This window comes from Pholis gunnellus (genome assembly GCF_910591455.1).
Source record: "Pholis gunnellus genome assembly, chromosome: 1".
Lineage (NCBI taxonomy): Eukaryota > Metazoa > Chordata > Actinopteri > Perciformes > Pholidae > Pholis > Pholis gunnellus.
Window position 1 is genome coordinate 6,757,751 of NC_136528.1, and position 24,627 is coordinate 6,782,377.

General features: G+C 37.8%; 3 protein-coding genes across 3 annotated transcripts; 2 read left to right on the forward strand and 1 right to left on the reverse strand.

The window, feature by feature from the left end:
• The first annotated feature begins 235 nt into the window (after positions 1-235).
• Positions 236-5,634, forward strand: LOC306698494 (gamma-aminobutyric acid receptor-associated protein-like 2). The gene is made up of 4 exons (XM_079162809.1): positions 236-454; positions 2,650-2,705; positions 2,790-2,962; positions 5,094-5,634. Exons 1-4 carry the CDS (start codon positions 421-423, stop codon positions 5,182-5,184), a joined length of 354 nt encoding a protein of 117 aa, XP_079018935.1. The 5' UTR covers positions 236-420; the 3' UTR covers positions 5,185-5,634.
• Positions 5,635-12,040: 6,406 nt separating this feature from the next.
• Positions 12,041-13,692, forward strand: LOC306699607 (C-C motif chemokine 22-like). Its single transcript, XM_079164263.1, has 3 exons — positions 12,041-12,141; positions 12,223-12,346; positions 13,313-13,692. Exons 1-3 carry the CDS (start codon positions 12,084-12,086, stop codon positions 13,428-13,430), a joined length of 300 nt encoding a protein of 99 aa, XP_079020389.1. The 5' UTR covers positions 12,041-12,083; the 3' UTR covers positions 13,431-13,692.
• Positions 13,693-18,187: 4,495 nt separating this feature from the next.
• On the reverse strand, positions 18,188-24,172 carry kcng4b (potassium voltage-gated channel, subfamily G, member 4b; the record flags this gene model as incomplete). Its single annotated transcript, XM_079160506.1, has 2 exons — positions 18,188-19,033; positions 23,414-24,172. 2 exons carry the CDS (start codon positions 24,170-24,172, stop codon positions 18,188-18,190), a joined length of 1,605 nt encoding a protein of 534 aa, XP_079016632.1.
• Between the last annotated feature and the right edge of the window lie 455 nt (positions 24,173-24,627).

A 24,627-nucleotide genomic window follows, 5' to 3' on the forward strand; every position in this document is an offset into this window, starting at 1 on the left:
CAGGGTAACTGATTTAGAAAGCCGCCGTGTAAAAGCCACTTAAACAACGTGAATTTTGAATATCAAACAATAAACATCATAGCTCCAAAGCACAATATATATTCGTATTTGATTTGAATGTGTTTGAAAGTGTAATGAAAGTGAGAGCGTCCCATTTTCTCTCCTGCCCCCCTCCACCCTCGTGTGTGCGGCGGAATGGAACAGTCCGGGTGTGACGTCACCGCCTGGGCAGCAGTCTGATCGTGAAGAGGAGATTGTTGTTTGTTGTTTTAGTGTCGACCAGCTGTGCTGTGTGTCCGTCTCGTGCGTCCATTTTAACAGTCACAATTTAAAAGAGGATAACTTTAAAGAAGTACAATTAGAAATATATTATTTATTTACAATCTACAGCTGCATCGAGCGAAACAGAGCCCCGGAAACATGAAATGGATGTTCAAAGAGGATCACTCCTTGGGTAAGGGAGGTGCCAGTTTTTGATGGATAACAAAAATATAGAAATGTCCACGCAGTTAAATATGTTTGAAGTTAAATCCTTAATTGAGGTGCATGGGGTGAATAAATCCGGGTTTAAAGTTGAGTAAATGCCTTCACAATAACGTCGGTGACACAGACTGGCCTGTCCTGCAGGCTTTTGTTTAGATAGGAGGCTTTGCTTTTTAAATATAGCCGTTAAATAGCCGTTAAATATTAATGTCAGCTAATGCAAAAGTCAGCTATATTGTCTGCACTTTATATCGGATGCGTTGGGTCCGTGCAGATATAAAACCATCGCGTCTCTGTTCGTGTTTCAAGCCCAACACGACGACCTGTTTTCGGGCTGGTGGTGGATGTTGACACGTTAAGCTGCTAAAGCCTCCATTATGGTTGAGTTACAGTCAGCAGCTGGGATAAAACGATGGGATGTGTCTGCTTTACACAGATCAATGTTAGTTTGTACTTTACTGCCAATGTTTTATAAAGTGGAGGCCTGACAGGAAGGAAACTAAAGTTGTTTTGGCAGGAGAGGTGCAGGCCTGCAGGCTGGTCTAATCTCACATCTTAGTATATTTATATAATTAATTCAGATTTTTTTTTCTTCTTTTAAATCAATAAATCGACTAATTGTTTACACTAAAGTGAAGACAAATGTCCTGCTTAGCTTGTAAATGCCTATAAGGATTCCTTAAAACAGCAGAGTTTGTCTAAAGTACAACACATGCTAACATGAATTATGATGAAACATTTGATACTCAGAAAGAAAGCAATTCTTTGCATTAGTTGATCTGAAAACTAAACCATATCTGGTATTGTTATGGCTCAACATTCATAATCTACATTTACTTCCTGTTGACAGGCTAGCTGCTGGTAGCAGACTGTTCATCAGACTCTAAAAAGAAGCTTGGATGCTCCGTTTACATGTGTATTAATGAGCACAGGTTACATTTACATGTGTATTAATGAGCACAGGTTACATGTTGCTGGTGAGGAACAATGTGGGCTTTAAAACGCAGCAGCTTTAAATGTTAAAAGTGTAAAAACTGGCATTTGGCATCTCCACCACGTGTTATTGTTGGTGTCAGTGTTGAGACTACGTTACCCAGAAGCCCGTCTGCTTCCTGTGAAGAGGAGGGTGTTCTTCATTCAGATCAAGTACTTTATTTGTCACGTGCACAACAATTACAGAGATGCGACCTAAAGTCCAACAATCAACATTAAATGTGTATAAAAAGAAAATGTATCAGAATCAGAAAACTGTTTATTGCACAAACAGAAATAATATCAAGAATTACAATAAAATATATATATATATGAGTGTAAACACAAGATAGTGTAATAATCATAATAAACAGTTAAAATAAAGAATGAGGTATAACATAAATAAATGTAAGTGATATAAATTTGATCAGCTGGATCTATTTAATGTTTGACATTTTTCTTTGATAAATTATTTGAATCATTTTCTAATTCATTAATCTTCAGCAGCATGAAATGTGATCGCTTAGTGTGTGAAATTATGTTAAACAAATGTAACTCTTTGTTTTGGCTGTCGGTGTTTATTATTAATTTTATTATTTGTTGACATTTATAAAGAAGTCTGTGAATCTTTCTTCTCTTTGGTTAAGACTCAGATTTAATCCTGATTTATTGGAGCTAAAGAAAGAAAATTCAGGGGAATTAAAAGTGATTTTTGTTTGTCGATGGATGAAAAACAAACCTCAACAAAAAGTAAAGAAGTATAACTTTTGTTCCAGTTGGAGTAAGGTTTGCATATTAATGTAATTAAGTCATAAAAAGGTTTTTAAGAAGCTGAACTGCATTTTGCAAGAAATTAAGTTTTGTCCAGTTAACGATTCCTCAAAATCAATGACGCAACGTTTTCATTCATAATTCAGATAATAAAATAGAAATAAAGTAGAACTTTAGTAATAATTGATGATGTCTTTCTGCAGTTCTAGAGTCGCCACTACAGCGATGAGCGGATGTTTTTATTGATGATGCACATTCACCGTCTGAAGAGACTGGATTGATTAGACTTTGTCGTCTTGATCCTCTGCAGCTGCCTTTTGAATCTGTCATCTCAGCTGTTAAACATTGATCTCTGTCCATCTCTGGTTTGTCTCTCGTGTGAAACCATCACATAGTTCATTAACGCTGCTTTTCGTCCACCAGAACATCGATGCATAGAATCAGCCAAAATCCGCAACAAGTACCCTGACCGGGTCCCGGTGAGTGAAACCTCTGAGACGCTGCTTTGTGTTGTGCTTCACTTCTCGTCTGTAATCGAGGCGTCTGTGTGTGCGTTGTGTCAGGTGATCGTGGAGAAGGTGTCGGGGTCACAGATTGTGGACATCGACAAGAGGAAGTACCTGGTCCCCTCCGACATCACAGTGGCTCAGTTCATGTGGATCATCAGGAAACGCATCCAGCTGCCCTCCGAGAAGGCCATCTTCCTGTTCGTGGACAAGACGGTGCCCCAGTCCAGGTCAGGGCCGGGGCGCTGGTTTGGGGGGGGTAGTTATTTTCAGAGGTTCCCAATTACCCGGGTCGATTACCGGTACTGGGCCTCAGACCGTTTACAAGAGAAGATGTTGTGATTCTGAATGATAATTATAGATATTTATTGGTGATTTTTGCAGTAATTACTTTGATGTGGTGCAGATTGTTAGAACAATAACAATACACAGTTATTATTCATGTAAGTTTATTTTTCTAACTCGTATCATTTGTGTGTTGAGAGCATAAATACAAAGAGATCACACCAGAACAGAAACTTGCATGTGAACGAGCGACTAGACAGCGATCGATCGGCAGTAAATTAATTAACTATTTTTTATTTGTTTTTTTTATATATATTTTTAAATGTCAAAAAGTGCATCATTTGTCCAAAACCCAAATATATTTTTATTTGAAATCATAAATGACAAAGAAATCCTCTAAAAATCCTCATTTGAGAAGCTTCCATCAGCAAACATTTGGCCTTTTTAAGTAAGTAAATGATTCCGTGATGATCACGACAGTACAGAGGTCTTCATGGTCATAAACCGTAGTCGAGATAGAACTTGAGTCAAATCACTTTTATGGCTTTTATCAACAGGAGCTCTGTTTAATTCCAGACGCTGTCACAGTCTGGATGAAGCGTCTCTTTTTTTAATTTCCCGTGTGGCTTTTTATCTCATTTATTGCACGAGTCACTGCTCCTCTTATTATAATGCCAATTTAAGAAAAGTTAATGTTTGTTGAAATAAATAGATTAAAAGTCAGAAGATGCAGGTGGAGTAGAGGGATGTTTTGGGTTTGACTGAGTAAAGACCTGGAGAAAGATATGAAAATAAAACGTCACCAGTTAATGTGTTGTTAGGAGTTCATATTCAGGCTGATTCAACACTGAGACAGAGAGAGCAGTAGTTACACCCATCACTCCTCTCAGACCAGCCATGACTCAGCACTTTCTGTCTGTATTTTTAGCCCCGTCACAGAGAGAAGTGAGGCCTCTTGAGGCCAACAGCTTCTAAACTTTTAGACTTCTAAATGTAGCGGTCTGGTGGAGAAACAGCCGCCTCACGCTTAACTATCTGAGCTTATAGTCTTCAGTTTCTACTCTAATTATGAGCAGTTAATGTTGTGATAGTTTGGAAAATAGATAGTATGTTCAATAGAGACTTTTAGTGTGTGTGTGTGTGTGTGTGTGTGTGTGTGTGTGTGTGTGTGTGTGTGTGTGTGTGTGTGTGTGTGTGTGTGTGTGTGTGTGTGTGTGTGTGTGATTGAGATTGAGTTAGAATAAACTAATGTGTTTGTTAGGAACAACAGTAACTACGTTTACACACTAATATTTCACTATTATTCTGAATGTGACAATATTCAGAATTTGATATGATTCATGTAAACATATTATTCCATTTGGCTATTCCTAATTAGGTCTTTTAGCTCAACGCCGACCTTTTAAAGAAGGTGTTTGAAGGAATAAGAGTTTACACGGTTTTGAAAAAAACATATTTTGATGCTAAGAAGCAAAATGGCTTCAGCTGTTCCACTTTTCCATATTTTGAGGTGATAAACAACATTGTAGTGGTAATTTATCCGATAAATCAAAAACAAACACACTGACGCATCATGGCTTTGTGGTTTACGCAGGCAACCGATTTTATTATTTAATCAAACAAAACAAGCAAACTGTCGCTGCCTCCCCTGCTCTGGTAAAAACCACCACAGGCCCACCCCGGTGCATGCTGGTCCTGTACCTGTCTCCTCATATTACTTTATAACTGCAGGTGAACCACAGTGTTACCCAATTCATAAACAAACCAAAAAATGAAGTATACCTAAATAACAACAAAAAAGAATTAAAAAAAAATCTAACCTAAATAAGCAAATATCTGGAATAATTAAACAATACTACTTATGAATACAATAGCTAAATACTAACATCAATGGACGGCTGCATGTAAACGGGAATATTAGTGGAATATTCATCTTCATTAGAAATGTAAACAGTTTATTAGGAATATTGTCTTTTTCAGAATAAGACCACAGACGGTAGTCTTTGGTGCATGTAAACGTAGTCGCTGATCAGCTGTCCCGATCGCTGACGATGCTGCGTCTGCTTCCTGTTTCAGCATCACGATGGGGCAGCTGTACGAGAAAGAGAAGGACGAGGACGGCTTTTTATACGTGGCTTACAGCGGGGAGAACACCTTTGGTTTTTAAAAGATAACGACGAGACGCCACGACCGTAACCGGCGCGCCACCCTCCCCTCATCTAATCACAGCCCTCACTCGGCCCCCTGGAGGAACAGCGGGGAAACCCCAGAGAGATTCAGAGACATGAAGGTACCTGAGACACGGAGCGACCGCTCACCCGACTGGATGAACGTAGACGAGAGCACCGGTGTGTTTGTTCTGGCCCAAGTTGCACCAGTTCTTAAAAGATTCATAGATTGAGTTGTGTATAGTGTGTTACATTTCAATTATCATTATTATTATTATTGTTTGTTGTTGATGTGATTTGAGTGTTTTTAGAAGGAGCTTTTATTTTATTTTATTTTTTTCACATTTTAAATGATGAATGAATGCTTTTAGTTATGCTTTCCTCTTTGAAGACAATATTTAAAATATTTGAAATTAAATTAGGATGACCTAACCAATAAAAAGCTTAAAATGAAATACGGCTGTTGTTGTTTTTCCAAACGAACGATAGGTGATACAGCGGTACATGTACAGTTTACACTGTGTGTAGTATGAATATTTAGATAAGACATATATTTTGTTATAGATATATTTACAAAAACTAACATTTTCAAATCATTTCCTTTTGTCCTTTTTCCTTATTCTGCAGACTTCAATGAATAATAATTTAACCAAAAACAAAATCTCTCATCTTCCACTGACTCAAAAATGACATTTCATAAATGAATAGAGTGTCTCTGTGGCTACAACGTCTATTAGAATAATCTTGGTATATTAATAAAGGTGACACACGTGTGAGATTTCTGCAGAGGCGTAAGCATCAGTATATATATATATATATATATATATATATTTATGTTACTGGATCAGAGTAAATGAAGATGTAACAAAGTATAAATACAAGATTTCATTTCTGCCTAACATCATTTTTATTTGTATTTATTTATTATACTATATTTATCCTGGTAAGGGGGAAATTTGTCTCTGCGTTTGACCCATCCCTGTATATAGGGAGCAGTGGGCTGCCTATGACAGGCGCCCGGGGAGCCGTTAGGAGTTCAGTGTCTTGCTCAGGGACACATGACTCGTCCCAGCCAAGGATCGCCAGACAACCCTCTGAACCCAGTGAGCCACGGTCGCCCCCAACTGAACCTTTTGAGTGAATATCCCTCTGGAATGACGTAGTTGCAGTCAGAAGCTTCTAGTAAACCACATCACAACATCTGTTTATGACCTGTGAACACAATGATGCTGAGAAAGTGAAGACGAGCAAAGTTAGAGGTTTTTACTCAAAGCATGTTTAGGAGAAATCTTCAAATTGGTCATTTGGGTACATTTGAAATGTCCCGGGTATTATTTAATTTAAATAACATGTCACTAAGTGTTGATTCTATCTAAATACAACTGTTACTGGCTTTATTTTGAAGAACTCAAAGAGTCATACATGTTGAGATCCACCAGGTGGTGGTAATGAGTCATGAATGTGTTCAAACAGTATCAGGATCAGTTGTTATGTCTGCATGTGTTTAACTGAAATGGGATTAATGTGAGTTTGTTAAAACTCACAAAAGTCTAAATTACTATAATTCTTAAATGTGATTCTTACATCTCTGCTGTTGCTACAGGACGCCTTCATGATATCAAAGACTTGTGTTGTTGACAAAATATTGTCGTAAAAATAAATGATTGTCTCAGAAACATTTAATTCTACTGGTTTAAAAACAAGTCGAAGTTTAAATACAGTCTGCTGTTATATATGGTCTCGCCTGAATGAAGAACTAAACTTACATTTATTATTCAAATACTTATATACAATCTTGAGGTTCTTGTACTTTACTAAAGTATTTTGTGCTGCTTTTTACTTCTACTCCACTTCATATCAGAAGGAAATATAAAGTTATAAAGTTATTAATATGAATACAATACAACTAATACATTATGAAGTAGATTTACTTACCCAACATTAAGTACTTCAAATGTGTTCTGCTTTTACCAGCTGCACCATTAAAGTGATGAATACATTCATTCTAATCCAGTAATATAATATATATTAATCTGAAATCATTCTTCATAATGAGTACATCTACTTTTGGTACTTTAAATATATTTTTATGCTAATACTTTTGTACTTTTACTTAAAACCTTATAATCAAATTATATAAAGAAGAGCGTCATATAAATCACTTTTCCGAAACGAATATAATGAATTTTACCCACATGCTATATACCTACTTAACGACGAGATTCTGAGAAAAAATACAAAAAAAGTCATTTCACTCACTCAAAACACAATTATACACAAAGTAATATATAAACTACCAAGTTCTAGCACAATACCACATATTTTTCGGCGAGCTACAGCGAGCTACGCACTCTGAATGCAGATATCATCACAAAAAAAGAGACCATCATGGCCGAACGATAGCTTAGCAAGCATGAGAATTCCACCCTGAATCCGCAGATATCTTCCATATTTCTCTCCTTCAAAACGTTACACAGTAGAACCCACACAAGATCAACCAACCACAGAGCAAAACATTTGAAACGCACCGTACCTTGAGCTGCTTTTCTGGGCGAAAAACTCTGTAAATCTGCTTAAATCCAAAGACAAAAGTGCTTTTCTTTCCAGGCAAACCTGAACATTTTCAAGTTGAGCTGTGTGTTGTATTCATTCAGCATTTACCAGTAACATATACACTGATATGTACACATACTAACAAACTATCACAAGTGTTAGTGTTATTATTCCATTGAAATTATTCAAATAGACCTTGTAGTTAGAGAGAGAAGCCCCTTTAACTGTGGGTATGAACTTTTCGAGTAGAGGCCTCAAAATAGGCCTAGAGGTTAAAAGGTTAAGTAATATTTTGAATACAGGACTCTTACTTGTTATACTATTTTTTACTTCACTATTGCTACTTTTTACTTTAAAATGTCTTCACCCTTCTTCCAAAAGTGATTATCATTATTACCTCGAACATTTTACTTGTATTTTATTCTGAATTCTCATCTATGCAATTGAATGAAGCTCCGTATCAATACAATTTATAACATATAGGATGGTAGACTTGCACTAATGTACAGGATGGTACCAATCACTATCGTGGTGTATATTTATTGTTATATTTTATTATGTTATATATTATATGAGTATTGTTTGTAGTTTTACTTCAGTTTCAAGTCTATCGATCTACTCAATACAAGATATGTATGACTGCTGAAAGCTCCTTCTATGGTGAAAATGAAGGAAAGTTTATGTAAATGTCTTAATTTACAACCAATAATTACAAAATAAATGTATTATCAATGAAGACACCGTATAACTGTCCGGCTAAGTACTTTTCTTTCCTTATTTTCACTTCCTCGTCTCTCTGCAGCAGCTTTTCCTCGAACATGCTGCATACTTGGTATTAAAGAAGCAGAACATCCTTCTTTTGAAAATCACAGGAAGACAAAAGGAAGCTCGTTTTTGCTTTTAACCACAAATCTTCCTCATTCTCAAACTAGAACCTGATTTCTTTGACATCATTCTTCCCCTAACCTCTTTGAATAGACGTCGTGCCACTGATGAACTATGTTGATGTTTAGGAGTATTTGACAGATCGTCAACTTCTCCTTGATGAATATTACGTCATTCAAATTTTTACTTTTTATGTATTAAAATAAGACGTTCTCTTCTTATTCCTCAATTAGACTCTTATTACTTTGTAACTAAGTAAAACCAGTTGAAATCCATGCCATGAAACTTGGTTCACACATTCATATTCCCCTGGATGAATTATAATGACTTCCTCTGACTGACTCTTCATCCAGCGGGTGAACATTTCAATGTGTCCAATACGCTGCTTTAAGACCAAATACCTGCAAAACTAATGACGTGGTCGTCAGTCTCAACTGTACTTTGTGTTTACTGCTAATTAGCAAAAGTAGTATAGGTTTACATCTAACAATAGCAGTAGTAAATGGTAACTAGCAGGTAGTAGTGATCATGGAAATGTAGTAGTATCTGAAGTAGTAATCCCAGTTGTGGAAAGTAACTAAGTACATTTCCTGAAGTAGCTAAATGAGTACTTTTGATACTTTAAGCACTATTTGTTACTAAAACTTCTGTACTTATACTTAACTTAACTTTTGAATGCAGTATGTTTTTACTGTGATATTGCTACTTTTAGTTATGTAAATCGATCAGAATACTTCTTCCACCACTGAGTAGTACTAGCCATAGCATTACAATAGTACAGTGTACGTAATAGTATTTTGGTAGCAGCAGTTGTAGCAGCAGCATCAGCAGTGATACTAGTAGTGTAAGTAGTAGTGTCAGTCACATTATTAGCGTTGTGAGTTGACATGTGGTCGACATGTGATTTTCACTTCATCTTCTTCATCCACCTGAAACAGTCAGCATAACACACAATGTAATTGTGTGTTAGCATGCTGATATTAGCATTTAGCTGCAGCCTCACAATGTAGCTGCATTATTTTTTATTTATTTATCTTGTGCCAAAGTTACAACTTTATCATTCGTACACCATGACCACATGAATCCCAACTTTAGTAGGCCTAATCAGCCATAATGTACCTAAATGCGGTGAATATAACTGTATATATTATTTTGTTTTATTATATTCTAATTTAAATATTAGCACGTGTGTAGTGTGAAAGGACTACAACTTATATTTTATTTTGCAATCCAGTGTAAAATGTCAAATACATGAAACGATCCTTTAAACTGAAAACACCTGTGTGTCGGTGTGCCGGGCCTTTAATCTGTAATACCGCATCACATTTTATAAGAGATTGAGTCTGTAAAACCAAAGTAGGTATTAACTATAGCTGCAAATGAAAGTAGTGCAGTAAAAAGTAAATATTTTCATTCTGAAAAGAAGTATGTTTAAGTAAAATGCAGCATTAAATTAGAAATACTCAAGTAACTTAGTTAATTGAACTAAAATTGTACTTGAGTAATTGTACTTAGTTACTTTCCACTTCTTTGCGGTTCCTCAGGGAATCTTACTCGGCCCACTGCTCTTCTTCTGACCCTCTTTATGTCGATACTCCACCTGTATAAGAATTCATCTTATAGTGTTAAACCATGTACGTATCAACACATCTAATCACGTTACTTCTGCAGATTACAGGAAGAGGAAAAAGGGGCAACATTAGTTTTCTCATTTAATGATTTTCATCTTATAACCAGAATAATGAAGTACAAATATATTCATTGTGAATGACTTCAACTGTGAGAAAACCGTCTCAGTTTGTTCTCAGAAATGCTGACATGTTGTTTCAGGTGGAAACAGAAGAGGAAGTGAAAATCACGTCAACTCTCAACGTTATGCTAATAATACTGCTTCAGATACTAGTACACTTCCATGATTACTACTACTACTATACCTGCTAGTTATTTAATACTGCTATTGTTAGTCTAGATGTAAACCTATACTACCTAATAATTGTACTAGAATTTCTCCTACTACTATAACTTCTACTTCAGTCAACTAAATCACTGAAACAGAAATCTTTGCCGAGTACAAAACTCTGAATCTGAGTCACAGTTTTGTGCAGCACACTAACTCTGAGCAGGTTTTGATTATGTGGCGTGTTCACGCTTGTAAAGTGACAAAATGAAGTATAATCAAAACAAGTACACATTCTGGAACATACTTGATTTGTTGAGTGTACACAATGCAAAGCACAAAGTAATTTAGAATGATTTGAGATAATAAAATCTAAGAATAAATATTAAACAACATTTTTTCTTTTTCTTTATTAATTTAATGTCAGTCGACCTTTATGTATTTATTTACTCAAAAGTACTTCCATTGTACCTAACCTTTGTGCTTCACAGGGGTGAATTTGGGGCTTTTTAATAAGTGGGATCATGTTGGCTGTATTAATAATGAATATGGCACAAGTTTTGGCAAGTGTGTTTCCGTAATAAACTGTGTAGCCAAAATACAGACTCTCAGACACTTAAGGACAAACATTTCCCCATTAAAAACAATATCAATTCATGTGTTCTGTTATAAGAGGCTTTCAATCTGGAGCCCCCTGACTTCAAAATGTAGTTTTAAATATTTTCCACCAGATTGAGTCATTTCATGTTGTTTGCGTGGGGTAAATACTGTACAGGATTATTTCTTATATTAATGGAGCGCTGCAGTGTTTATTGCAATACATCAACATCAATGTTCTTCCTGATAATTGACGTAACTCAGACTGTGAAGAATAAATCCCCCGTAGCATTTAGTAGACAGAAAATAATTAAATTTGTGTATTATTATTTATTTACATAAATTTTCAGCATTTAAAGGCTGAAAATACTGACAATGAATGAATACGTGGCAGTTATGATCAGGACTGTTAGTTAAAAGATGAAGTGTAAAATAATATTTATACATCATTTTATGACCATTTTGACACAGACATGTTCGTCCTCTAAAGACTTCAGAGCTACTTTTTAAAAGAGATGCACAACGGTTAAGTACTGAGTACATGTTTAATTATCACTATACAGTTCTGTTATTAGTGATTTTATTCTAAGTAAAGAAAAAAATGCCATTCAATTTGTAATTTTGGCTACAAAGACATATTGACGGATAGACTTATATTTAGTGTTTGTTTTGCAGCTAAAAGTCATTTCTTAATCTCAGCAGATATCCTGCGTGAGCTAAAAAAGAAAGCGACAGTAGAAACCACACATTGAATTCTGTGTAAGGCCTTTTGCCGAATTGTTCTACATGTTAGTATAAGAGGAAAAAGAATAAGAGGAAACAGAGGAAGGAAAGCACCAGCTCTTTTCTAAGAAACTGGAAGGCCATGGAGACATGAATGTGTATATAAAGGGGGCACAGAGCAGGTTTCTAACACAGAAGATTAAAGGCCTTTCATCCAAACAGAAGCTCCTCTGACTCTGAACCATGAAGACTCTGGTGCCTCTCGTTCTTCTGATCTGCTTCCTGGGTCACATTTCTGCCGGTCAGTAACTCAAGCTTGTTTCTCTTTGAGCCGTCAGTCTCAACCGCGTTCTGTATTAAATGTGTGCGTCTGTGTTCACAGCACCGTTCGCACTGTCAGAGCAGAACGACGGATGCTGTCAAGGCCACAATCGAACAGCCATTCCCAAAGCAAGGGTGGCACACGTGGGGATGACCCCGAGTGACTGCAGATCCAAATCCATCATGTAAGTGTGCACACCTGTTCATGCTCAGCACATCTGACCGTATGTTGTGTTGCACTGCTGTTGTATTTTACATTGAAGATCTTGCAAATGAGAAAATCTTCTAAATGTCTGTAATTGAACTAAACATCTCTTTAAAGGACGTTTTCTCTAAATGAGTTTGTTCCCAGACTCTGATATCTCCACTTCAGCAGCTCTTACATACACCACACTTTACACTTTCATTCCTCTCTATGTTCTGAAGGTTAAATCATTCACAGATTCATTTATACTACATTTTATCACTAAAAACATGGAGAACATTGATTATTTTAAATAACTCTTGACAGTATTTTCTGATTTAAGGAATCACACAAAGAGTAATCCTAAATTCCCTCTGTAAAAAACGTTTGACTCTAATATGTCAACAAAATGAAATAATAATTGTTAACCTGGCTTTATCCAATATTCACATTTCTGTTCTGGAAATGTATGCAAATTAGCACATATTTGATCAGTTAATGCGTCATTTGCATATTTAAACATAACATTTCACAAAACGTGTAATGCAAAAAAGAATTGTCTTAATGTCAGCAATAATCTGGGGAAGTTTCATGATGATATCTATTAGTTGGATGCCATTGTGATAATAAGCTGATAATGTATTATGCACGCAGTTATAATTGTATTAGGTACAGCAAGATAAATCTAACGCAGTCTAATAATATACTCCTGCAACAAATCCTCCTTCATGAAGGTTATAATGTCCAGTTTGTTTTGATTACAATTATTATAAGGATGATGACCTGTATTGTGTTTCTATTATTTTGTCCACCCCATTTATATCAATGAGGGTAGGCAGAATAACAGAACAACCTCACCATGCTGTAAAAGTATCGATTACAACACTTTAAGTACAAGTACATGAGCTGAATACTTGTTTTACCGCTGTGTTTCTAACACTGTACAACATTCGTGTGCCTCTTACAGAATCACAACTGTATGCAATAAGAAGTTTTGTATCGATCCCGATTGGGTCTGGGCGAAGACACTGTTGAAACAATTTAAGAAGCCGACGTCTACCAAGTGTCCAGAGAAGAAGGTGTAACGACTGCGACAACACTGTTCCTTTGTGTATCATAATGTCATGTAATAATAATAAGTGTTGCAAATGCATCCCTGTATGAATGACAGCTGTGTTATAATTTAATATTTTCAGAGATAACAGGAAGTTGTATTATTGCTACATCAGGTGAAGGCCATTTCTGAATAAAAGCTTTATTTTAGTATTGAATGCTCTGCTCTCTTTGTTTTGGAGGCCTCGAGTCAAAACATGGAGGGACTTCCGTCTGCTCACTAAAGCTGTTTAAAGTTGATACAAAATCATATATAAATATAATTTTAAAGGTAAATGGCCACTGCAACTGGTGGAAAGTTACTATGTATGTTTACCTATTGTACAATATTGAGGTACTTTCCTTGAGTATTTCTATTTTGTTGCTACTTTATACTTTGTACTCTATTACATCTATAAAATATATTCTACTTTTTACTCCATTACATTAATTCACTATCTTTGCTGATTCAGATTATTGATACAAAATACTGTATAATCGACAAATAAAGTATATGTATTATTATTATATCCGCCAGGAGATCATGCTGCATTTGTCCGTGAGTCAGTGTACACCTCTGCGTCTGTCACATTGCACCTTTAAATCTGCACTTATCAGCACTGTGAGACTGTGAGCGGTATGAGCTAAAGGCTAACGTCAGCGTGCTAACGTCAGTGTGCTAACGTCACCGTGCTAACGTGCTCACAGTGACAATGCTAACATGCTGATGTGCAGCATGTCTATGGTCCCCATCTTAGTTTAGCGTGTTAGCGTGCTACCCATACAAATAGAATAGAAGTTGAAGACACATCCCTATTCACATTCAAGTTACAAAGAATATGGAGAATATTCAAAATAATACATCATAATGCATTTGTTGATTATATTTTGTATTTTCAATCTCAATCTGCAAAAGTAAGTTCTCACATAAATGGAGCGGAGATAAAATTCTATATATTTTCCTTCGAGAAGTGAAGAGCAAGTCTTTAGTAAGTGTATTTAGTAATCGGAATGACGATTAGACGGTGATTTAAACAAAAGATGTCAAATTAATTCTCTTTATGATGTTAAAAATATGTGATTTGATGCTGATTTACTCACAGTTCTCCTTCGCTAATGGCTGTATTTATTGATGAGGTTATGAAGGGCACATTGCAAATCAATCCCGTAATTCCCTTCCTACGTTTGAGGTTTTTGTCCTCCTCCGTGAGGACAGCGGGGGGTGCAGGTTGGAGGGAAAAAGAAGAGGTGGTGGCGGACAAGAACAAGTGACTGTTGGTGAATTTATAATGTCTCCATTGTTTGTGGTTTGAGTGAAAGGAAGCGTGCCAGCAACAGTGTTTGAAGAAGTTCTGCGGCGACAGAAAGAGGCCCTTCAAAAACACTCCATCTGTCTCCACAAACACCAACAACAGATGTCAGCGTGAGGAGAGTTTGCTTGGTTTCAAATGCATCAGAGGACAAACCGTGCACACAAACTGTTAAATGTTCACTTCAGCAGTCATTTAAATAATAATTCTGTCCGAGAGAAAAATGAAAAATGCTGTCGTCAATTGTCAAATGTCAGAATGATATTTGAAATACGATGATATCCTAAAAGCTGAAGCAGTTATTAGAATGCAAACAAGTCACATCATGCCATAGGTGGAATGTAACTAAGTACATATACTCAAGTAACGTATTTAAGTACAACTTCAAGGTACTTTGCAGTTCCTATTTCCATTTTATGTTACTTTATACTTCTTACCCCACTACATATCAGAGGTATATATTATATTTTTTACTTCACTACATTTTAACATTTTCATTGAATCAGTACTTTTAATTCAGATGCATTTTGCTGACAATACTTTTGTAGTATTTTCACAATGTTGAATGTTTTTTTTATCATTATAGCCATTATAATGTTCCTCTTTGATTGTTAAAGCTGAAGTTATATATTCAAATACATCTAATCCTCACATGTATGCATTAAATGCCTTTAGTAGTGCTATGGAGCAGCATTTTTAAAAGTGGGTACATGAATGACATAATACACACTCCTGCAAATGGTTTCACTCTATCTCGCTGATCTATAGGTGGTGGTAATGTGCCAAGAAACGCAGCAATGTGCGGCAAAGACAGTGAAGAAGTGAAGATGAAGAGCTTATGAACATGGCTGCAAACAATTCAGCGTTGAAACTTTTAATGAAAAATCAGCTCTGCCAATATTTAATGCGAAGGAAACACGTTTGTTGGACCTCAAGGAAACACAATGGTGAGTAACACTGAATGTAAAGATAATTTCTGTTTGTTTGCATTAAATTAGATTTATTTAATTCGATAGAAATGATGCAGTTTATCATGACTCCAATACAGGGCATGAAACAGATGTGCTGCACAGAGTTTATAGCTATTAATGTTCAACTCAAACAACTCAACTCAGTAAACAGGTAGTATTGTGCTTTCATTTATTAGGTAAAGATAAGAAATCACATTACACTATCTCACCCACAGTCTCTTTCAATCTTGAAGTCAGCGGTCCATGTTAGAAGCTTTTTCTGTGGGGTTCTTTAAAGTTAGTCTGAGGCTCTGCAGTCGGAGCTCCGGAGGGAGGAGGAGAGCTCAGCTCCCGGCAGCAGCAGCGTCTCCCCGTCCTCCTCCTCCTGCTCCAGGAGCAGAGCTCCTCCAACACAGACACCGACACCACGCAGCTGAAGACACAGGATGTATTGTTGGACCCGCTGTAGGGAAGGGAGGCCCGGGAGAACCAGAACCAGGACTGAGAGGAGCAGACCCTGCTAGGTTCTTAAAGGGAGTCTGGTGATCGGAAAAACTCCTGCTTTCGTCCACGGGGACCGACAAAACCGACATAAAATGAAAGTTGCTTGTTGTAACTTTAAATAGTTAAACTAGTGCTTTAAGGTCAGGAGCTACAGTGTGAGGTTCCTTTGTCGAGAACTTTCAAGCAGAGTGAACAAACCATTCATACACTAAGGCAGTTAAAAATAACAGCAATAGAATTTATTGTCAATTTTAAAAGTTCCTGGTTGGACAAACAGCGAGACAAGAAGAGCAACAAGATTATGACATTATCTCCACATTAAATACACGTCTTAAACATGGCTGCTCGTCATTTTCCACAGCAAACCGAAGGTGTTTAAATTACTTTCCTACCTTCCAGACAGCAAACCACTTGAAAATGAACTGACAGAGACGGGACACATATTCGGTGAAATCTCTCACAGTGAAGATTTTGTCACCATTTAAGGACACTCCCAACATCAAAAATGTGAGAGTTAGTGACGTGAAAGCAACACGTTCATTAGACGTGGGATTGAGATACAAACATTAAACAAACAGTGAAGTAATGGATAAAGTGACTTGTTTTGTTTGTGCTTGTATTTGTTTCTCTGTATTGTTACTTACTTTTGTATTCATCTACCTTCATGGTTTTATAAATTACTCATTTAATCTGCAAACAACATCAAAATTAGAAAATAAAAGTTCGAATTAATTGTTTTCTCCTTTAAAGTCGAAATGAAGTTAAGATTATTTTTTCTAAAATGTCAATAGAATGCAAATCTCCTCTGTGTGTATTTGGACTTTTTGGGCCAAAATTGTAAATACAAATAAGAAGAATTTTGAATTGTATTAATTAATCTGTAGTGAGATTCAAGGGCTCAACAATAAGGATTGTCAGAAGCAAGTAAAATGCCACGTTGGGCTGCTAAATCTAGCCACTGACTTGCCCGATTGGCCAAAAGAATTAAACACACATTTTTTCTCCGGAGCTGATGATGGAAGTAGCTGAGTAGTGATCCATCTCGCTTCCTGTGCAGTACCGGCCAGAAAATGGCAGGACTCCTTGACTAATTTACATAAATAAAGATTAAATATGGCAATTAAGTCTTTGTTGTTATTTGATAACCGTTAATAAATAAAACAATGTCAAAGGGACTAATAAACACTGACTGTGTTCAAGTTGATTTCTACCCAACATGGCTCCATGTTTCCCCTTTTAACATTACGCAACATGAACGAAGACTAAAGTGGGAAATCAGTGCTAACGTTAGCAAGCTAGGCTAACAAGCTTCTTCTCTCTAAGTGGAACAAAATTGCTAACGGCTGCCAGCTAATGCTAATGTGTGTGTGTGTGTTTAGTATATAATTATTATCACAACTGGACCCATGATGTGAGAGAGATGGCTAATGCTAGCTAGAGCCCCTAACGTCTAATGGGAATCAGTGCTAACGTTAGCAAGCTACGCTAACAAGCTTCTTCTTTCTGACTGGAACAAAAACATAAAAGCATCAAACTTAGAAAAATGTCGGCTGACAGCTAACGCCAAATGAAAAAAGCCTTGTATCAACGTCCGATGTTTGTACAGCACGAGTGTCTACCAACGCTGGTAAATATTAAATCATATTTAACATATATGTGTATGTATACTTCTTTGTAAAAATGTGCACATAGTTTCAGTAAGATTATAGATTATATATTTTCTTACACAAAAAAGATTTCTGTACTACTTTCAGTAAAGGTTTGTGTGTAATTTATTTGCTGATATGAATTAAAAAAAAGCTTAATATAACCTGATAAGTATTATAGTTTGGACATGAACAGACAAGAACTTTTAAGTGTTACACACTGTCCATAATATAACAGTCCTTAACGGTCTAAATGAGCTTATATAGGATAGAGTATGTTGTCACCATTTCTAACACATAATAATGAATGAAAGTGTCTCACTGCTCTCTTCACGATCCATTAGAAAGCTGTCGATGGAACTGTGGATTGATGTCTCTTACTTGAAATCAGCCTGTCATTATTTTCGTTGGACACAGAAGTGAACTTGTTTGGTGACAAATTGATTTTGGACCAACTCTCCTCCGACTCGGCGGCTATTTCCTCGCCTCTCTCCTCCTTCCACAGCTGCTCGTACTCCTGCTTCAGCTCCTGGTAAGAGCGGGAGAAGGTGTGGAAGATGGACGTGGCGGGGAACGCCATGATGAGGATGCCACTCAGGATGCTGGTCAGCGCCACTATCTGTCCGGGGATGCTGCGCGGCACCATGTCGCCGTATCCCACCGTGGTCATGGAGATGATGGCCCACCAGTAGGAGGCCGGGATGCTGCTGAAGCTGTGTTGGGGGTGTGTGGCGGCAAACGGAGCCAGCTCGCTCTCCGCCAGGTGGACCAGAGGCGAGAAGAGGGTCACGGCCACGCAGACGAACAGCAGCAGCAGGCCGAACTCCCTCATGCTGCGCTGCATGGTCATCCCCAACGTCTGCAGGCCCAGAGAGTGGCGGGCGAGCCGCATCACGTACAGGATCCTCAGGGCCCGCAGCAGGCGCAGGATCAGACTCAGCTTGTCCAGATAGCCTCTGCCGGCGCCCACGATGAAGACGTCCTCCTGCGACTCATCTCTGACATCTACGACCAGGGACACGTAGTACGGAAGGATGGCGATGGCGTCGATGATGTTGAGGGGGCCGCGAGCGAAGGCCAGCTTGCTCTGAGCGTTGACGAATCGCAGCAGAAACTCCAAAGTGAACCACGCCACACAGATGGACTCCACCACAAACATGCTCTGACACTTCTGGGAGCACTCGCCCTGCAGACACACAGAGACGCACTGTGACGAGAAGACACTTTAAAGGGTCACTTCGCCATTTTCACACATACACGATCAGGTTACTCGTTACTCAGCCTGTGAAAGCAATTATTTAACATCTTCTGTGGATCTGGAGGACTCTGAGAAAATAACTTGACCCTGGTCTTGAGGCCTCGAATTTATGAAAAAAACTCTGCATAATTATCTGTTGTTATAATACTCGGGCAGAATGCATTGTGGGAAATGTAGGACCCAGAGGGATTACAGTAAAAGTCAGAATATCTCAGCTTCTGGTACGACAGTTCTTCTCCATGTTCTTTTTAGTCAAATTTCCATTAAGCACTGAATAGTAGTTTTCATGATGAAATGTATATGAAACCTAATAGTATATACACAAATACAGTACAGATGTAAACACAGACAGTATATATACATATGTATACATATGCATACACATAACTCCCCTCAAATATATTTTTTTTAAATTAATACAAGAGGAAAATTAATAAAAAGATAATATCAATATAATTTGTTTTAAAGTCAATAAATTGAAGATTGTGGAGTTAAAGGGACAGTTCCCTCAAATAACCGATAGCAGATATCTGCAAAACTAGACAACTCATACCAAAACAATCTAGGTTGATAAATGAAGAAGTAAGAGGAAAAATATGTATTTTGGGGTGAACTGTCCCTTTAAGTCAGGGATGTCAAACTCATTTTCACTCTGGGCCACATCAGCATCATGGTTGCCCCCAAAGAGCCGGTTGTCAGCGGGGGGGTATATTGTATCAAGTCTGTATCAAGTTTTTTTTTTTTGCTGGCGGATTCGCGGGCCACATAAAATGACGTGGCGGGCCGGATTTGGCCCACGGGCCGGGTGTTTGACACCCCTGCTTTAAGACTTACTATCACATTTTTGTAGTCAAACTAATTTGACAACTTTTCTACAATCAATTTAAGTGTAAAGAAGATACTTTATGTTGTGCTCCATCATTTTTTAAACATTTAAATTTGTCCCTTTACTAAATCATTTGAATTTAAAGATAAAATGTTGTTCTCTCTTGTTCTTGGATTTTCATTTAAATGCATTATGCCGTATAACTATGCCCTTGAGAAGAACAGATTTTTGTTGCAGCAGATATTTTCACAGCAAAATCAATGAACCTTGGACAAGAAATACCCTGCAGCTTTAAATGCCTTGCATTTAAATGGCAATAAAACAACAGATAAACAACCTTGTCTGAAAAAACAATGTGCCCTCCACACAGTATTGTTAATTGTGCCCACTTTTGTTTCAACTTTATGTGCCTCCTTAAAGTAAAAATCTTCTTAACTACACAGCACTTTTATTGATTTTAGTTTTTTACCCAAGCTAGTATAACATTTCTTTGGCACAGGACGTCAAAAAAAAAGTAAGTGCATGTTGAATGTGGATGGTCAGTCAATAAAGTAGGGAAAAAAAAATCAATTTCCATTTGACTTTGGAAGCCGACTGAATGACGGCAGAAAACAAGAGACGGGAAATGAAACAATTACTAAAGCTGAAATGATGACCTTCTGCAACACTTTTCTAGCACATCGTCTTCTGTTTACTGACAAAAAAAGCCTGAGGGGCAGGTTTCATTGAGTGTATAAATCAATACTTTTAATCTATATATGAGATATGTATGCTATCTTACCAAAGGGAACATAACTCCTAGAAATAAGTGAATTATTTGTTTATAGGAAGTAATATTAAGGAAATGAGGGTGAACTTTATCTGAACTTTCCACATAATTTACTGTCTTTGTCTGGCTGTTAGCAACATCCACGCAGCTCAAGAAAAGCTGGTGCAACATTATAAGTACATTTGATCAACCGTACAATATAATGTTGCACTTTTTTTCCATTTTATAGGATGTTAAACTTTCACTTGAATATTGACGGTGTGTTAACCTCACCCACCAAACAGATGAACCATGGCCTAGCATTACCTTTCGGTACCTGTCGCTAGGTCGAGCTATAGACTGTATATAAGAAGTGGACGTAGTCACAGTGACGTCACCCCACAACATGTACAGAAGCGAAACCCTTCGTTAAGAAAACAACCAAAACGCATGTCCCTTGTTATCCTGCCATCCCTCCTCTCCATTCTTCATTAGCAGAGAGAGAACAGGAACAGTGGGGTTATTAAGTTCAATATGTTAATCTAGTCTACCTGATTCATTAGTCCTTTATCTGACTGAGGTCTTTACAAGTTACACTCTCTGGCCCCGACCACGGCTATGAAATATCGGTAGCCTAACTGTGCACTGTGTGTTGATGAATCCATGGCGCTGTCCGTGGTGCTGAAGTAGTTGCGTGAGTCTTAAAACGTGCATTCTCTCTAATGTCCATCAGGGGGCGACTCCTCTGGTTGTATAGAAGTCTATGAGAAAATGACTCTACTTCTCTCTTGATTTATTACCTCAGTAAACATTGTAAACATGAGTTTATGGTCTCAAACTCTAGTTTCAAGTCTTCTTCAATACAGCATGATGTTCATTTAGTAAATTATGGTCCATTTAGAGTCAAACAGACCATAAAGCAGAGTATGCTTTAGGGCGGGGCTTACTGTGATTGACAGGTCGCTGCCGCTACCAGAATTGTATATGGCGTCTCTACTTCACTCCTCCTCAGTCCAAATATGGTCACTTCTGTTTATCGGTTGCAAGAAAAACAACATGGCGACGGACGTAATCCAAGACGGAGACGAACTCAAGGCTTCAAAACATGAGTCCACAAACCAATGAGTGGTGTCACAATGATTGAAACAATTATAGCTTCTTCAGTCTAAAGTCAAGGAGCCATTGATTCATAAATTACCACAATTTCGTGCTCATTTTCTTTCTTTGACAAGCCAACGTTCAGCTCGATCTAATTTGTTATCAGCATTATTCTTCTGTCAAAGTTAAACCAGCTGGCCAACATTCAACTGTAGATTTCTGCCAGACTCCAAACTAAAAACAACACTGGTTTCCTGAAAATAAAAGGGAAATTGACTTTCCTTTAGAAACACAACTCCAGTTCAACTACTGATGAATCTCAACACAGTTTGAAAAACAATGTTGTGCTTTTCAGCTTCTGAAATGAACACGTTCATGCTTTGATTTTCTCGTGTCTTGATTTGTACGATTGACTGCACATACATCAGGGAGAAATCAATCCGCCGTCTCCGGTTTAGAAACATAATCACCAGCCTCTCTACACTGACAGTTATTTAAATAATCATTTCTACAGCCTGTCTGCTTCTATTGACTCAGACAACAGCAGAAATCTATGATTTGACATGTACATTGCCAAAGCCACTTCATATCCTCTCTCCACTCCTAAAGGCATGCTATGCACGAATTGTCACTTACTGTTTGTAAACTCATTAAAAATTGGCCCGTCTTCCGTCTGGCTCAATGACACTAGAAGTGCACCTGACCACGGTTGCTAGAACACGACTCAGTGTACCACCTGCAGCATCACATACTGCAGGGAAAGTGAAAGCCGACCACAGAGTCACTCTCGTGTTGGAATTAAATTAGTCCACTTGGCCTTTTCGCCTTCTTCTATTTGCGGGTTTTTTTAGCAGCTTCCTGACTGCGTTGATTGAGAGGAATTATTAATATACTTATACTTTATTAAAACCTTTTAAGCTTTACAAATAACCCAGACTTCGGCTTTTATTTTGAGACGTCTTCTTACTGCAGTGACATATTTATCTATTTTTATTGAATTGACCTTTAAAATGTTTTATTACGGGTTAATGTATTAATTGTATTTCACACAGGACATATTTCATTTCATTCTTGCCTGTGATTATTAACTGTTGACTTGAAAAAGCTGTAAAAACAAAAAATATATATTGTTGTTCAGGTAAGGTAAATTGTATTTTTGAAGAATTCACAGAGCATTCATTTGTAGTTGCATTTTCATTCATTCTCCTTTTAGCTTTTAAATTCCAGTAACACCTGAGAATAATATCTGACTCTTTAGCTGCTCCACTGTCATCACCAGCTTGTTGCTAACAGTGTCCGTCGTTTGGTGCTTATCAGTGGTTTTTGGTTTAAAATGACGCTGAAGGAGTGAAAAAAACGAAACAGTAATGTTGCATGCCGGACAATGAAAACAAGGAGCTGAAAGAGGACCTGCAGAATTCATCACTATACTATATATAGATGTTGATTAGTGCAGCTTCAGAAAATATAATTAGCACATAATATAATGATGTTTTGGTTAATTTACTTATTTAGTGTCACTTGATACCTCTTTTTACTGTTATATGTATTTTCCTGTTAACAGAGAAAATGATTAATGTGTGTAAAACAGGTTTAACAGGATGTTATGTCAGACTTTCGTCAGCTTCATACGCACCCTGATCTCTTCATCTCTGAGGTCTGGCATGGTGCTGATGCACAAGCTGATGACAGTGACCAGAACCATGACCACCGAGAGACAGGCGAACATCTTTGCAAACAACCCCGACTGAGGGTTTTCCACCACCTCTCGAAGCATCCAGGTCAGTTTGTGATAGCCCTTTTTGGTCTCTGTGGTGCTTTTCTTCAGCATCACCCTCTTCTGCCTCCACTCATGTTCCTTACGCTCTCGCTCGGCCACCTCCTCCACACGGGTGTTCATGCGACGGCGGCAACAGCGCTCCATGTGGCTCGGGTCCACACCCCAGTAGTCAAGCTCATCGTGTAGTGACACGGCACACAGTTCCCGAAGCAGACGCAGTTTCCCCGCGGCCAAGAAGTTGAGGATGACCCTGAAGGCTGTCGGGTTTCGGTCAAAAAAGTACTCCTGGCACGTCTCGTCGTAGTCGTCGCAGAGTCGCGCGATCTCCTCTGGGGTGGTGCAGAAACGTAGACGTCCAAGACGACTCTGGGGGAACTGCTCCAAGGTGCTCCAGGGGAAGGTGTAGCGGTTGCCCCCGACATTGATGAGAACCTGCAGGGTGTGGTCGACAACGTATGAAGCCTTGGGGTCTCGAAGCAGCTGGGCGCGCTGGAAGTAAACGCCCTTGATGGTCTCAGTCTCCGGGATCTCGGTGAAGAATCGGTCGAGGCTGCTGTCGTCGCTGCTGATTGAGTAGGTGCTAAAGTCGTGGTTGGCATTGCTGATGATGGGCATGCTGGCTTCAGTGTGTGTGACGGGATGGAATAGGTTCTTATATATCCAGTTGATGGGAAGTTAGAAGTAGGATCCTTGGAGAAGCTGATATGACAAATTACAATAAAAGGTCAATCTTTAGTACAGCAAGTCCTTATGAAACTATTTTTCTATTAATACTATCTTTTAATTGTCTCAGTTTAATACCTCATTGTAAACCGGCATTTCATATGGAGTACCACAAGGCTCTGTCCTGGGTCCCCTACTTTTTGGTGTAGTACCAGTATGGATCAACATTCATTGACTTTCATTACCATGCAGATGACACCCATTTCTATCTGTTGATCCTGATTCTTCAATTTATCTTTGATCCAAAATGTGCACAAGCAAATTCAGGACAAAGCATAATTGCATTTAAAATTCACAATATAAAGAGTAATAATTGACACTTTTTGTAGTTTGATGTGAAGTTTTAC

Excerpts from the sequence above, each read along its gene's own strand:
- LOC306698494 (XM_079162809.1), top strand. The coding sequence starts at position 421 with ATGAAATGGATGTTCAAAGAGGATCACTCCTTGG. Across the intron at positions 2,706-2,789 it reads AGTACCCTGACCGGGTCCCG|GTGATCGTGGAGAAGGTGTC; the intron begins GTGAGTGAAACC and ends GCGTTGTGTCAG. Across the intron at positions 2,963-5,093 it reads AAGACGGTGCCCCAGTCCAG|CATCACGATGGGGCAGCTGT; the intron begins GTCAGGGCCGGG and ends TTCCTGTTTCAG.
- LOC306699607 (XM_079164263.1), top strand. The coding sequence starts at position 12,084 with ATGAAGACTCTGGTGCCTCTCGTTCTTCTGATCTGCTTCCTGGGTCAC. Across the intron at positions 12,142-12,222 it reads CCTGGGTCACATTTCTGCCG|CACCGTTCGCACTGTCAGAG; the intron begins GTCAGTAACTCA and ends CTGTGTTCACAG. Across the intron at positions 12,347-13,312 it reads TGCAGATCCAAATCCATCAT|AATCACAACTGTATGCAATA; the intron begins GTAAGTGTGCAC and ends TGCCTCTTACAG.